General features: G+C 51.8%; 1 protein-coding gene across 2 annotated transcripts in view; it reads left to right on the top strand.

Annotated features, from left to right (window-relative positions):
* DPYSL2 (dihydropyrimidinase like 2) overlaps positions 1-16,172 on the top strand; it is a gene marked incomplete at both ends in the record, with an annotated part of 102,018 nt that overhangs the window by 30,614 nt on the left and 55,232 nt on the right. For both annotated transcript variants that reach the window (XM_080709862.1, XM_080709863.1), the window contains 2 exons: positions 2,825-2,913; positions 5,316-5,500. In XM_080709862.1, the coding sequence (XP_080565988.1) occupies positions 2,825-2,913; positions 5,316-5,500 (274 nt within the window). The remainder of the gene's footprint in view (positions 1-2,824; positions 2,914-5,315; positions 5,501-16,172) is intronic.

Here is a 16,172-nt window from a genome sequence, read left to right as displayed (position 1 = left end):
GGGCTGCGATGGGGAGCTGGGTCCTCCCCGGCTCTCCCCCCCACACCCCCGGGGCGTTCTGGAGCCTTCCTCCGGCTTCTTGGCAGGGGAAGCGGCTTTCAGCCCGGAGGCGTAATGACAGCGGAGGGATGCTGAAAAGGGCAGGGTGCACCCGAGCGCGGAGGAAACGCGCGCAGTGCGGGGCGGAGGAGGAGGGCGGGGGCTTTTGTCGACGGGGACAGGTTTCGGGGGGCCCTCTCGGTCTGCTCGCCCCCTGCTTTGGGTGGGGGCCCTGGCGGGGCGCTGGGCTCGCTTCCCTGCGTCTTTCTGCGCCTTCCGCCCCCGAGGCGTGCGTGCCCGCGCACACAAAGCGGGCAGGGAGGGTGGGCGCTGGGGACCGGCGAGCCGGCCGGGGAGGTAATGGCGCTGCGACGCGGAGCAGATGGCCCCGGCCCGGCAGACAATGATCGCGGCGGCCCGAGCGGTCGGCGCCCTTCTGGGGCCTGGGATCGCTGGTTTGGGCATCCCCGGAAAACGCGGGTGCCTGGGATTCGCGGTGTTTCGGCGGGGAGCGTCACTTCTGGCCCTCATCCTCTCTCTATCTTCTCCTGGTCCTGTGGTCTCCTTCGCGAATGAAGTCCCAGGCAGTGAGGGACGCCAAAGGAAATTCATTGTTATATAATACTCGCCAGCGGCCAGCTGGTTCCCGGGTAGAACCGGCCAACAGCAGACGGGAAAGAATCTTTCAGATGGTCAAGATGCGTTGGAGGGCCGAATCTGAGCGCGCTCTCGCTCGGCTCGTCTCTCGGGCCCGGGCACCCAGGCTTCCTCTGGGTGCACAGGGACACACCCATCCGCACCGGAGATGTTGGAACAGACGCGCAGGGGAGGGGGCGTGCGCTAGGGATTTTGTAGGGTGGACGAGCTGGGTGGTTCTACGCCAAGGGTGGATACTAGCTTTTCCTTGATAGTAGAAGACCCCAAATCCCAAAGGGCTGGGCTGGCGGGGGTGGGGGCAGCGTTCTGCCTTCCCTGCTGGAGGAAGGAGGCCTGGGAGCTCGGGGTGGGGGTGGGGAGCAGATTTGCAGCCAGCCCCAGATAATGTGCCGCTTTCCTAAACGAACCAGGCAGTTTCGTTTTGACAGTGTGGGGAGGAAAAATAAACACACCAAAAAACCCCAAACAAACAAACAAACAAACACCAAAACAAAACAAAACAAGGCAAACAGTCAATAAGACCAATGTTTAAGAGCGCTTCTCTCCACTGTTAGAAATCGGGTTGCGTTATCCTGGGACTATCATATGTATTCCCTCCTTCCATCATTACGTAAGAAGCCTTCTAGAAGGCGCTGGAGTGCTTGGAGCTGTGAAACTTAGTTTCTTTCTTGGCGTCGCGTTGGCTCCAGGATTGGTGATGGTGGCTGGGGCTGGTGGGGAAGGGCAGAGCTTCTCTTGACCTTATTGGTCGAGAAGCCCCAGATCTGGGGAGTCATTGTATGAACAGAAGAAGGGGTCATTGTAGGCTTAGCTCCGAGGCTCAGTAGCCCACTGTCTTAAGAATAGGCCTGCTCCACCCACCTCTGTTTTGTCCCGAGGTTCCACTGGCACCTGCACTGAACAGGATTTTGTAAAGGTACAAAGTTTACGGGTACCATGTTTGGGGACAGAAATTGTGGGCTAATCCCATCTGTTTTTCTAGTGTCTACATCAGGATAAAAAGCCCCTACCGTGTGCAAAGTTAATATCATCTTGTTTTTTCTACTATGTCAGAAACAATAAATGCTTTCTAAACCTAGGTGTGTGTGTGTGCAATTTATATGTAAAGGTACCTTTCCCCCTTACTCTCCAGTAGCTTATCTGTATTGTAAAGATTTTTTTGCAATTTCCTTTTCTTGGTAGCTGCTGAATTGAGTTTGAGATGAAATGTGGTCCAGATGAATACTTGTCCTTTGAAACATCACTTTGTATCGAGAATTAAAGGGGCAGTATAGAGGTCTGCTTGTAAAACTTAATTTCAGACTGAAATAACATAGGTGTATATTTACTGAACACGCGACCTTACCCTTGGCAGTATTGGGGAGAGCCAGGAGGTGTACGTAGCATTTCTGTTACGTCCCTGGCCTTCATGAGCCCTTTATTATTATTATTATTTTTTGTATAAATAACACCAATTAAAATAAAAGTACATTAGCAATCTATTAGTGGTGTCACATTTAAAAATTTGCCATCACATCTAGTCTATCATAAAACTTGGCCTTTATCCTCACTACTTAGCTAAAATGCTGTATTTTCTGTGGTCCCTCCCCTCCCTAACACACTTGCTATGATTTACCTCAAAGATAAATGCACGTATAAAGGATGTACTGAATGAAGCCTTTCTGCCAAGGAACCTAGTGTGTTTGTGTAGGGTATCCCATGACTACAGACTTTTGGTCCATTTTCCCCGACACAAACCTTGCCAAGACTTGACTTTCCTACATGTGGGTGGATTTTTTTAAGTGAGGTTTAGCCAAAAGTCATTTAAAAAGTATTGTCTTCTTTATCCAAAATATCTCTACTGCTCTTCAATGGCATCTTTTGTTTTGTTTGGTTTTGTTTTCAGGTCTAAGGTTGAGATGAAAGAAACGATCCATTTATGTAGCCTAAGCTTTGCCCTTGTGTCCTGATCCATCAAGCGAAGAAGGGGTCGCTATCTAAGTTCGCTTTTGCCACCGAACCTTTCCAAAGTCGGCGCGTTTTGAACACCACTTTAGACTAGTGAGAACAGGCTCTCGGTTCAGCATCTTGCTGCCCGTGTTTCTCGTGGGTCCGTTCTGTGTTGTGACCTCACCTGTCTTTGTTTCAGAGTGACCGTCTTCTGATCAAGGGAGGTAAAATTGTTAACGATGACCAGTCGTTCTATGCAGACATATACATGGAGGACGGGCTCGTCAAGTAAGTGGAGCTCATGACGTGAGACCTGGGTCCACTCTCCTCCCCGTGTCCCCGGCAAGCTCTTGCTGCCTTTCACACAGGTTCAAGTTCAGTCATGCAAAGAGTGGTCAGCTTGGCGTTTACTTCAATCCCATTTTGATTCATGGTGCTTGAAATTTCAAAGTTAGGAATTAAAGTTGCAATTACATGCATACCCATTGCATTTTACATTCCATAATTTCCTTTTTGTGTGTGTGTGTGTGTGTGTGTGTGTGTGTGTGTGTGTGTGTGTGTATGGTACTGGGGATTGAACCCAGAGAAGCATTCTACCTCTAAGCTACACCCTCAGCCTGATTTTATTTCTTATTTGGAAGCAGGGTCTTGCTAGGTTGATGCTAGGTTGATGCTTACTTACTCTGTAAGTATGAATACTTATGGAGGCTGCCCTCGGATCTGGTGATCCTCCTGTCCCAGCCTCTCAGGTACAGGGATTACAGGTATGTGTCGCGATGCCAGGCAATTTCCTACCTTTTTTTTTTTTTTCAGTACTGGGGATGGAACCCAGGGGCATTCTACCTCTGATCAACAACATCCCCAGCCCTATTTTTTTTTTTTTTTTTTTTGTGGGTGTAGGGATGGAACCCAGGGGCATTTGACCTCTGAGCTACACCCCTGCCCAATTTTTTATTCTTTATTTTGAAACAGGGTCTCACTGAGTTGCAGAGGGCCTCACTAAGTAGCTGAGGCTGGCCGCGAACTGCAATCCTCTTGTCTCAGCCTCCAAAATGCTAGGATCACAAGTGTGTGCCGCCATGCCCAGCTCCTTTATTATTCTTTATTTTGAAACAGGGTCTCACTGAGATGCAAAGGGCCTCACTAAATAGTAGCTGAGACTGTCTGTGTACTGCGATCCTCCTGTCTCAGCCTCCCAAATTCTGGGATTACAAGCGTGCACTGCCACGCCCGGCCAATTTCCTACTTTTAATAGAGGTGACGCCACATCATCTTGGTGCCAGCTCAAACCCTTGGTTTATGACATGTGGAACATGTTAAAGGTTTTCCTAAACATAGTTGTTTGGAAAGGATTACCCTGTCAGGTCAGATGTGGAACACAGCCTTTTCTATCAAGACAGCACAACTGCTTTCTCAATCAGAATCCCAAGGTGGAGGGGCCATAGAAGGATACCCAGTTAGTTACCAAGTAACAGACAAATCGCTGCCTAATCCTGGGGGGATTTGAGGTTTCATTCTTTTAATTGGCAACAAGCACAAATAAGGCTGCCCTTGTGTATATTGTATATTATGTTATGAAGGAGAAACAGCAGAGCCCTTATGAGTTTGGGCCCTCCTGAACTCTGGAGGGTTAAGTGAGCTGAGTGCATACCAGTGTCCTTGCGCCCTTCCCGCGGGGACAGCTCCTAGGCGCTGGAGAAATAGCACATCTGCTTAAAGACAAACACTCTGGCGAATGACATCTTTCAAATAAGGAGCGTGCGCCAGTTGCTCGCAGCACAGCAGTCCAAAGGAGTGGAAAACGAGTGGCTGTGAGCGCTGCCTGGAAGCCCACACCCTGATTTATGAACCCAAAATAGGCTTAAGTGTCTCCACATCTGATGCTTTCTCCACGTGTGTTTGCGTGTGACAGCCTCAGCTCCGGGCTCTGTAATCCTAGTTCTTGGGATTGGGACAGAAGGATTGCAGGTTTGAGGTCAGCCTCAGTAATTTAGTGAGACCCTGTTTCAAAGTAAAAATAATAAAATAGGGCTGGGGATGGAACTCAGAGGCAGAATGCTTCTGGGTTCAATACCTAGTAACACACACACACACACACACACACACACACACACACACACAGGCAAAATGGAAACAGATCATGTCTCCAACATAACTATTTTTTCTGCCTTTATTTGAATCGCTGAGCACCTGTTTCCACATTTCAAAGTCATTGTATTTAAAATGTTTTCTTTTTTGGCCCTGCTGTTCCACTCCCACCCTCCCAACTCTGTTTTCCCTCTATTATAAAGCATATGGGCAAAATAAATGTTTGGAAAATGCAGACAGGTCTGGGGCAGGGGGCTGTTGGATAATTGGCCCAGGGGCGTGTTAGATGGAAGTTCAGTGACATTCTAAGTAAATGTATTGGGACTCGATATCACTTGGTTTTAGAGGTTTCTGGAGACTAGTTTTTGAACAGGGCCTCTGGTGCCTTCTGTAAATTCCTGTTTTCTAGTGGCCTCAGCATTTCCTCATTGAGGGTGGAGAGTGGAGTCCTCCTCCTGTGACGGACAATAGCCCCCAAACAATAAGTCCCAAAATTTGTGTCACAGAGTGAAGAATAGTTACAGCTTTGTGAAAAGAGATGTCAGAGTGTATTTGATTCCACCTTTCACAGATTATTCTTATCACCAACCCTGTTTATTTAGGCAAATAGGAGAAAACCTGATCGTGCCAGGAGGGGTGAAGACCATTGAAGCCCATTCCAGGATGGTGATCCCTGGAGGAATTGATGTCCACACTCGTTTCCAGATGCCTGACCAGGGGATGACATCCGCTGATGACTTCTTCCAGGGAACCAAGGCGGCCCTGGCCGGGGGAACCACCATGATCAGTAAGAAGCTTGCATACCATCCCCGTAGCGCTAAAGCCCCATGATCTTGGGAGAATGTCTGTGTTCTGTGATTCTTCCTTTTAGAAATGGATGGTCTATGCAGTGGTTTGACCTACCATGTAAGGAGCCTGGATGGGGTAGTTATGTGTCAAGTTTTCTAACCCTTGTTTTATGTGGAATTTGGAGTTCTCCAGTTAAACTCAAGTCTGTGGTTCTAGGGAATTTGGGTAGGGAAAGAAGAATGGCTTCTTGTTTTCTCCACTTGGGGACTTTTGTCTTCTTTTACCCCAAAATGTGACTTGGTTGTAAAAAGATAGCATTTGGAGTCATCTTTAAACAACCAATTTTGAGCCTTTTCTCATAAGTATTTAATTAATTTGGTTAAAAAAAACTCCAAAGGGTGTTTCTTTTCAGAATAAAGATGGCGGGCTGCAAATAAAGTATTGAACCAGGAACCTCCTTTTCAGTGATAGGGAGATCAGATGAGTCAACACCTTGTAGTCTGGGTTGGATATAAAAGGACTAAGGCGGCCCTGCTTGGTGGAGGGGGCTTAGGTATTAACTGTCTTTTAGTCTGGTGCCCTTCACGTCTCGCTTCTGTGTTTTTGGTTCAGCCAAACCTAAAGTGCATTCACCAGACACAGTGCCAGCGTGACGAGTTTGCTTTTGAACGGGCAGATTCCAGCGGGCCTTTCTGCAAATATCACCTTGGTTTTGAGGAGGTGGCCAAGCGTCAGGGCGGCCCATCAATCATACCCATCAGATCCATATTTCACGGAATAGATTTTACGCAGAAGTGAAAGTCAGTATTCCACCTGTCTTATGTGAAAAGCTAACGGTTCTGTTCAGAAGAGGGTCAAGGTAGGAGGCACTTTGCTATTTCTGCTTTGTAGAAGCCGGGCTTCCTTTCAGCGATGTTCTTTGTGACTGTGGCTTCAGGTTCTGCCTGGAAGCTGCTTTTCTGTCTTTCCTGAGCTGGAGGAATGTTGTGCTACCTTCTCAGTCACTCACACCGGTGTCCACCTGGTGTCCAGTATCTGCTAAGCCTCGCTGCTTCTGTCCCTCTGCAGGCCATGTCTCCGAGTCTGGTGGGTGCTGTCCTCCGGGGGCCCTTCTGCACAGGCTGTAAATGTTGTTTTCACGTGTCCTCTGCACCCCTCCTCTGAGTGTGAGGAGTGGTGAATGATGACAGTGACTGAAAAATTGCGGAGGATAGTTACAGCTTAGTGAAAATGGCTGTCAGATCTTTTTTTTTTTTTGCGTTACTTGGCACACAAGGGTGTTAATGGAACCCAACGGTGTTCCACCCCCAAGCTATACCTCCAGCTCGACTTTTTTATTCTTTATTTTGAAACAGGGTCTCACTGAGTTGCAAAGGGCTTTACTAGGTCACTGAGGCTGGCCACGAACCCCGATCCTCCTGTCTCAGCCTCCCAAATGCTGGGATTACAAGTGTGCGCCACCACGCCTGACTTGTCAGATCTGACTTGATTCCACTTTTCACTGACCTTCCTGATCAGCAACTCTGTTTTTAGGAGAAAGCCTGATCGTACCAGGGCTGGTGCCTGGGCTGCTGCTTTGCAGTTTGCCCAGAATGTCCTCGGCAGAGAGGCCTTTCCTCCCTGCCTCTGGGCGGGCTTTGAGTAGCTCCTGAGCTAGGAAAAGCACAGACTCCTTCTGTGCCACCTTTCTGAAGAAGAAACCAGGTCAAGGTGGGGCTTTCCCTTAGTTCTGAGCTCAGATGGATGTCCTGGGGGCCCACATGTGGGTCACCGAGAAGCAGTAAGCCATAAGTAATATTTCTTGAGTGAGTGGTTGCTGATGTCAGGTATAAGAGGAATTGGCTAGTGGGAGCCCTCCCAGGGGAAAATGCCCCCAACTGGAAATCCACAGTCCCGGTCCCTTGTAACAGACTTGCTGTGTGACCGTGGGCAGGTCACCTTACTTCTCTGGGCCTTAGCAACTCATCTGTGTGCAGCCAGGGATTTGCCGATGAGTAAATTCTCTTCAGCTCCCCCATCTGAATATACCCTGAGCTCAGAGAGAGATTTTACCCTCCACAAATGCACTTTTTGGGGCAGACACGGGAGGGCCCTGTTCCTTGAGGGGCCCATTTTCATCTTTGCCCTTGCTGTGGCCCTGTGCTTTGCTTCTGTCCCTTCCTGCCTCCCCTCCCCCGCCACAGAGGCCTATCCCTTTTGCTGCCAGGGCTTTTTTGGGCTTTTCCCACAGGGGCTGCTGGCTTCCTTTGGAGCGTCCAGGTGCAATCCTGCCATGCAGTAATGACACGTGTGTCTCGCTCCAGGGAGCCTGGGACAGTGAGCAGACGGTCCTGTGGGCAGATGGTCAGGAAACGGGCGTGAATGGTCCGCTTCCTGCTGGCCTGCTGGGCGGGATGCGATGGCATTTAACAGGGCTTCATGATGCCATCTGTCTGCCTATACAGGGTAGGGGGATTTATGAGTAGACCCCAAAGAACGAAAGTCACCCGAGGTGGCAGCGGGCGCTCAGAGTCATCACACCCCAGCTCCATCGCTTCTGTGAAAAAAGTACTAAGCACTCCTGCAAATAAGCACCTGGGGTTGCTGACCTGTATGGGATTGCCACCAGCCTGCCTTTCCCTTGGGAGAGGCGGGGTAGCCACACAGAAGAGGAAGTCAGGGTTATTTTCTTTTTCCTGTTCGCTGGCCGCACGTTCTGTATTACTGGAAGAAAGTGAGTGTCTGGCGCTGGCTTTGCAGGGCAGGAGGTCTTGCAAGGCGGGCTGGTTTAGCACAGCTGCTGGTACCTGTGAGCTGCTTCTTCAGTGAGACTGGAGCTTCTTCAGTGCATGTGAGGTCAGGAAGAGATGCCCGGGAGGTTTAAAATGATGGTGGCAAGAGCAAACCCGATGCGCCCATCGCTGCCGCTGCAGCCAGCCACGGAGGTCAACGTGTACAGAGGCCCTGCAGGTCTTGTCTTCCTCTCTCCACGCCGGCACTGGCCTGGCTCATGCCTCCCCACCCATCCCCCTGCCAGCTGCGCGTTTCCCAGGCTGAAGGCCCTGGAGGCTCCATTTCTGACGGCGGCTATGACACTGCCCACGAAGAAAAACCACGTGTTGGTTAGTTTTTAAAAGGTGATGTGCCGGCTGTGCGTGGTGGCGCACGCTTGTCATCCCAGCATTCGAGAGGCTGAGACCTGAAGACTGCGGTTCGCAGACAGCCTCAGCTACTTAGTGAGGCCCTTGCAACTCAATGAGACCCTGTGTCAAAATAAAGAATAAAAAATAGGGCTGGGGGTGTCACTCGGAGGTGGAATGTCCCTGGGTCCCATCCCCAGTACTGTAAAAAAAAAAAAAAAAAAGGAAAAAAAGATGTGCCAGCAAGAGAAAATAATGTTATTGCCACCAAACAGAGCCAGCCTCTGAGCATTGCACAATGGGATGTTTGTGGGGGACTCGGTGCAGGCCACAGGGAGGCCCTTTGCCCTTTCTATGAGCAATGGGTGGGTGGGGCCTCCTGGCCAAGCCCGCAGGTGGCATCCAGACTGGATAAGGGGTCGTGCGGGTGGCCGGGATGCTGCTTTGGGGAGACGCTGGGGACTCCCCACGGTGTACCCTTTACACGTGCCGCCCTGGCCACCCATCTCCAGTGGTACCATCTGCAGAATGGGGACAGTTGTCACAAAGATGGACCTGGACCCTGTCGTCATTGTCATTCTACCTCAGGGGAGGGAGGACCGGCAGCCCCATCTCTGTCACCTCTGCAGAGCCAGAGAGCAGGGTGCCTCGGTCAGTGGGCCTGGTCTGGATATTCACTGAGGACAGGGGCTCTGCAGGCCTGGCCAGTGCCCTGCCCCTGGGTGTTACCTGGGGGGCTCTGACTCCTGGACCCTGCCCACCCAACGAAGTCGAGAATCTGCTGGTGGGACTGGGAATCTGTGTTTATTTTTTTCTTGGTACTAGGGGTGGTATCTAGGGGCATTCTATCTCCGAGCTACACCCTCAGCCCTATTTTTTACTCTTTATTTTGAAACAGGGTCTCACTGAGTTGCAAAGGGCCTCACTAAGTAGCTGAGGCTGTCCGCATACTGTGATTTGATCCTCCTGTCTCAGCCTTCCAAATGCTGGGATTACAAGTGTGTGTCACCATGCCCGGAAATCTGTGTTTTTTTTTTTTTTTTTTTTTTAGTGGTATTGGGGTTCCTGAAAGCCCTTCTACTCCCAGACCTATTTTTTTTTTTTTTTTTTTTTTGGAAACAGGGTCTCTTAAGCCAGCGCGGCTGGCTTTGAACCTGCGCGATCCTCCTGTCTTCGCCTCCCAAGTGCGGGGATTACAAGCATACGCCACCACGCCCGGCGGAATCTGTGTTTTAATCTGAGGCAGCTATTTGAAAGGAAAGCAGACCCTTGGTCAATACAGGGATTTTGAAAATAGACCCACTTTTGCTTCCTTTCTCTTTTTCTTTTCTCTGGTGTCTCAGTCCCCTCGCTAGTTGTTTTATGATGTAGCTGAGGGGCTGGGCGTGGTGGCGCATGCTTGTAATCCCAGCATTTGGGAGGCTGAGACAGGAGGATCTTGGTTCATGGTTAGCAGCTACTTAGTAGGTCTCTCGCAACTCAGTGAGACCCTGTTTCAAAATAAAGAATAAAAAAATAGGGCAGGGGGTGTAGCTCAGAAGTTGAATGCCCCTGGGTTCCATCCCCAGACCCACAAACAAAACAAAACAAAACAAAACAAAACAAAACAAAACAAGTGTGACTGTTTAACATAGATTAATTTTTTTTTTCTTTTTTGTGGTAGTGAGAATTGAACCCAGGGGCATTGGACCTCTGAATCACATCCCCAGCCTATTTAATCTTTGTTTGGAAACAGAGTTTTATTAAGTTGCTGAGGTTAGCCTTGGACCTGCAATCCTCCTGTCTCAGCTTCCCATGGGCTGGTATTACAGACATGGACTACCATGCCTGGCTGCATAGATAACATTTTTTAAAGATGTGTTTGAAGAGCTGGGCATGGTGACACACATCTGTAATCCTAGGATTTCAGAGGCTGAGACAAGGAGGATCACAGGAGAACAGCCTTAGCAATTTAAAGAGAGCCTCAGTAACTTAGTGAGACTCTTGTTTAAAAAAAAACAACAAGACCAGTGCTGGGGCCTCCGAGGCCGGGATCGGAGCATGCCGAGGGGTTAGGCCGGTGCTGGGGCCAGCGAGGCCGGCATCGGAGCCTGCCGTGAGGCAAGGCCAGTACTGGGGCCTCCGAGGCCAGGATAAGAGCCTGCCAAGGGGTTAGGCCGGTGCTGGGGCCAGCGAGGCCGGCATCGGAGCCTGCCTTGAGGCATGACCAGTGCTAGGGCCTCCGAGGCCGGGATCGGAGCATGCCGAGGGGTTAGGCCGCTGCTGGGGCCAGCGAGGCCGGCATCGGAGCCTGCCGTGAGGCAAGGCCGGTACTGGGGCCTCCGAGGCCAGGACAAGAGCCTGCCGAGGGGTTAGGCCGGTGCTGGGGCCAGCGAGGCCGGCATCGGAGCCTGCCTTGAGGCAAGGCCGGTACTGGGGCCTCTGAGGCCGGGATCGGAGCCTGCCGAGGGGTTAGGCCGCTGCTGGGGCCAGTGAGGCCGGCATCGGAGCCTGCCGTGAGGCAAGGCCGGTACTGGGGCCTCTGAGGCCAGGATAAGAGCCTGCTGAGGGGTTAGGCCGGTGCTGGGGCCAGCGAGGCCGGCATCGGAGCCTGCCTTGAGGCAAGGCCGGTACTGGGGCCTCGAGGCCAGGATAAGAGCCTGCCGAGGGGTTAGGCCGGTGCTGGGGCCAGCGAGGCCGGCATCGGAGCCTACCGTGAGGCAAGGCCGGTACTGGGGCCTCCGAGGCCAGGATAAGAGCTTGCCGAGAGGTTAGGCCAGTGCTGGGGCCAACGAGGCCGGCAGCGGAGCCTGCCGTGAGGCATGACCAGTGCTGGGGCCTCCGAGGCCGGGATCGGAGCATGCCGAGGGGTTAGGCCGGTGCTGGGGCCAGCGAGGCCAGCATCGGAGCCTGCCGTGAGGCAAGGCCGGTACTGGGGCCTTCGAGGCCAGGATAAGAGCCTGCCGAGGGGTTAGGCCGGTGCTGGGGCCAGCGAGGCCGGCATCGGAGCCTGCCGTGAGGCAAGGCCAGTACTGGGGCCTCTGAGGCCAGGATAAGAGCCTGTCAAGGGGTTAGGCTGGTGCTGGGGCCAGTGAGGCCGGCATCGGAGCCTGCCGTGAGGCATTACCAGTGTTGGGGCCTCCGAGGCCGGGATTGGAATCCTGCCAAGGGGTTAGACCGGTGCAGGGGCCAATGGCCAGCATCGGAGCCTGGCGTGAGGCAAGTTCACTCCTGCGGCCTCCAAGGTCGGGACCAAAGCCAGCTTAGGGGTTTGACCGGTTCAGGGGCCAGCGAGACCAGAACTGGGTCCTCCCATGAGGCAAGGCCGCTGCGTGAGCCAGCGAGGTCTGGATCAATCCACTGAGTAGCCAGGCCACTACTGGGACCATCAAGAGTGGAATTGGTACTTGCAACGCAGCATGCACAGAGAAATATCGCAGAAAATATAAATCAGACGCTTCTCTTAATCAGCAATAACTAGGAGGAAAAGGGCAACAGGAAGAGGTTGAGCTATAGAAAGGGCCCTATAGTGAAGCAACTAATGTGACCAATCAGAGGGTATGTAATACTGGAGGACGGAGCCTCTTTAAAACGCAGGAGGTACATAAACAAATGTATCAAAGTAAATCACCAAAGAAGTGTGGGATGGAGGGAGGGGGAGGGAATGGGACGGGGGCTGGAGGAGGGCTAATTGGATGATGTGTGCTTGTATATCCTCTCAAGTCTTGTACTCCAATGTGATTGATATATGACTACAATGCACCAATTTAAAAAATAAATTAATTAAAAAAAAACAAAAAAAAACCAAAAAAAAACCAACAAAAACATATATATATATATATATGTTTTTATATATATATATATATGTTTATATATATATATATATATATATATATATATATATATATATATAGAGAGAGAGAGAGAGAGAGAGAGAGAGAGAGGGAGGGAGGGAGGGAGCTGGGCGTGGTGGCGCATGCTTGTCATCCCAGCATTCAGGAGGCTGAGACAGGAGGATCACAGTTTGCGGCCAACCTCAGCTACTTAGTGAGGTCCTTTGCAACCCAGTGAGACCCTGTGTCAAAGAATAGAGGATACTGGGAGGCTGAGACTGGAGGATCATGGTTTGTGAACAGCCTCAGCTACTTAGTGAGGTTCTCTGCAACTTAGTGAGACTCTGTTTCAAAATAAAGAATAAAAAATAGGGCCGGGTGTGGTGGCACATGCCCATGCTTGGGAGGCAGAGACAGATTGCACAGGTTTGAAGCCAGCCTCCCTGGCTTAAGAGACACTGTTTCCAAATAAAAATATAAAATAGAGCTGGGAGTGTAGCGCAGAGGTAGGAGGGTTTCCAGGAATTCCAGTGCCACCAAAAAAAAAAAAAAAAAAAAGGCAGAGGGTGTAGCTCGGAGGTTGAATGCCCCTGGGTTCCATCCTCAGTACCAAAAAAAAAAAAAAAAAAAAACCCAAAACCAAAACAAACAAACAAACAAAAAAAAAAAACAGAAAAGAAAAGAAAAAAAGAAAGAAAAGGCTGAGGATGTGTGTGTGGGGGGGGGTATAGCCAAGCCCATGCCAGATCTATGGACTCTGGTCTCCAGGGTTTGGGAGCCGTTGCTCTGGATGTCTTTTCTGCCAAACTGAATTCAAGGCTTTCCTTAGAGGGGTGGACCGCAGGTGCAGCCTCCCCGAGGGGCTTTCTGGCCCCTGCCCCAACCCCCCAGTAGAGGCAGGATTGGGCTTGAGCGAGGATCAGATTAGGAGGTGCCGTTCCTGTGGCTGAAAGGGGACCTCACTCCTGAACTCTAGACTTGTCAGTTCTCTGGATGCGGCTGAGCTCGCTCCACCCAGCAGTCCCCAGGCAGACCATCTTCTTCTCCAGTCTCCTACTCCGTCTCCTGCCCCATCCTGAGGCTGCCCCGGGCATGCTGGAATCCTCACGTCCTCACGACGAATCCAGTGGTTTGGTCTCCGTGCCCTCTCTTGCTCGTCCCTTTGCATGCATCGACTGATTCTGACCTTTGCTCTCTTACTGCGCCTCTGCGCTGTCATGCCCGGCCTCTGTTTTGTGTTTAAGCTGCGCCTCACTGTTAGGAGGAACTTCATTAGTGCCTGAGTTGAATGAATGGATGAATGGGTGGGTGAAGGCTCCTTGGGACCTGGTGTCCTGGTTGGCTGGTGGTGCCACCGGGCTGAGCGCCGAGGTAGGAGGAGGGTGTGTGTGTTAACTCTGCTCACCCTCACGGGGGCAGCTGCTCCGTCTTCATCCTGTGATGGAGGCCGGAGGGGAAGCCCAGGGGTGGGGCCTTGCCTGTGGTCCTGGAAGGGTGTCCCCTCTGTCCAGGCTCTTGGAGAAGTGCTGGTGGCTCTCTTACAAGATCCCTTGCTCTTCGGTGGAGAAGCCACATGGTCCTGAGCACCCTGGCCCACTCAGCAGACCTTCCCAGAAGCCCCTCGGGCTTGTCCCAGCCCTTTCTGTGAGCCTCAGCCCCGGAGGCAGGGGGCCAGGAAGGACGGCGAGGAGGCCCCCGAGGGGACGTGGCTCGGAGTCCACTGCGGTTCATCGCCGCTTGCCATCTTTTCATCCATGTGGCATCTGGGTTTGCTCCCTGTTTATGACAGTCATGCGTGTGTGAACACCCACAGGCCCTCTGTAATATGAATGTGTCTGAAATGGATACTTTAATGATTCCCCTTGCCGAGGAACGTGTTTACTAAAACACCCGACCACATCAGACTAAAGTCTCAAAGTCCAGGACTGGAGTTGTTGCCACCAAATCTGCCTGTGGCCGGGCGATGAGAAAGCCATATTATCCGAGGCGCTGCTAGTGTAGGCTCTGGCTCTCCGCTCTTCCTGCCATCTCCCTGAGCGCTGGAGGGGTGAGATCACACGGTTCGCCCCAGGACCTCGGGCACCAAGGGACCGGGCCTGCTCAGGTTTCCTTGTGGGAAGCTCAGCCCTGGTGCCTGGACTCAAAGATGCTGCCCACTCCCTGGCGCGGTGGGGGCTGACCACCAAACCTGGGGCTGAGCAGTAGGAGGACGATAGTGAGGAAGACCCAGGATCCTGAGCACAGGTCTCCTCCAGGCTCCAGCACGCACGCCTCTCAGGATGCTCTGTGATGAAGGCGTGGGGCCCTCTAGGTCTGGCAAAAGCAGGCACGCCAGTGTGTCTGTCTAGGCTGTTTTTCATGAACATCATGGCAGTTACCAGAATCTGCCAGAGTTTTTCGCGGCACCTAGTCCTGAGAGCCGGCAGGACAGCTCACAGAGGGGCGGGCCTTCATCTCTTGAGACGTCCGTGTCCTCCCCGAAGCCTATCCTGCCTCTGTTTGTCAGTGTTGTCCATTGAACTTGGAGAATCTCAGTTCTCAGATTTCCTAGGATGTGTTCAGTCCTGTTGACCAGAGTAACAGCTAGAGGCAGGACTGGTGAGGGTGGGTGGGAATGTGGGTCCAGACAGGCCAGTGGTCAGCATCCCCACCTCTTGAGTCCTCATTGCAGACAGGAGCTTCGGTGACATGTCCAGGGATACCGTGTCCTGTGTCCCAGCCGAGTGAGCTGCATCCACATTGTGACCCATCCACTTATTTTTTTCTTGGTACTGGAGATTGAACAAGGGGCACTCTAACTCCAAACTACACCTGCAGCATTTTGATACAGGGTCTCACTATGTTGCTGAGGGAGGGTCTTGCTAAATTGCTAAGGCTGGCCTTAAACCTGTGAACCTCTTGTCTCAGCCTCCCAAATACTGGGATTAGAACTGTGTACCAATGTGCCTAGCTGCTCCATCTATCTATCTGTCTATCGTTTTATTTTTGCGGTACTGGGGATGGAACCCAGGGGCATTCTAACCATGATCCTCCTGTCTCAGCCTCCCAAATGCTGGGATTACAAGCATGCGTCACCACGCCCGGCTCTCCGTGTATCTTTAAATGGCCCAGCATGTGTAGGAGCTGGCCACACTGGCTGCCCAGGAGGATTCTGGGTGAGCCTGGCTAGAGCCCCTGTCCTCGGCTCCTCCCACTCTTTCTAGCTTTACCTTGGTCCTGGGCCAACCCTTTCTCCTGTGGCATCTGCCATGACCCCTTCACTGGACACATAAGAGATGCAAGCAGAATGGTCCTGCGCCCTTTCTGTCGGCCTCCCTCTCTGAGTGCAGAATCCTCGGGTTTGGGGAAATACTGTGTGGAAACTGCGCCCTTCGCTCATTGCCTTTCTCCATTGCTTTTCTTTCCCCAAAGCTTGGCAGTGTGACTGGTCCTGGCCGGTTTTCCCATTGGGTTGTAGGGGATTCAGTGCTTACTAAGTGGGGCATACCCAGTTAGTCACCTAAGAAAACACCCTGCCATGCTAAGTGTCCAGGGGTTTCATTTAAGATTCCTGTTGAAGACAGGAACTGGGATGGAGGAACCATCTCATTTCTTCTGCCCCAGTTGGGGCTCGTCTGCTTTTGCTTTTCAATGGAAAGCCCCATCGTCGGTGAGCACTTCTACAAAATGAACGCGACCCAGTGTTTAAAGGGGAATTGGCTGTCTTCAGGAGTGGTTGGCCCAGGAACTTGTGCCTTCC

Source organism: Muscardinus avellanarius (genome assembly GCF_963383645.1).
Source record: "Muscardinus avellanarius genome assembly, chromosome: 14".
Classification (NCBI taxonomy): Eukaryota; Metazoa; Chordata; class Mammalia; order Rodentia; family Gliridae; genus Muscardinus; species Muscardinus avellanarius.
The sequence above is the reverse complement of the archived record's forward strand: the minus strand, read 5'-3'. Positions and strand labels throughout refer to the sequence as shown.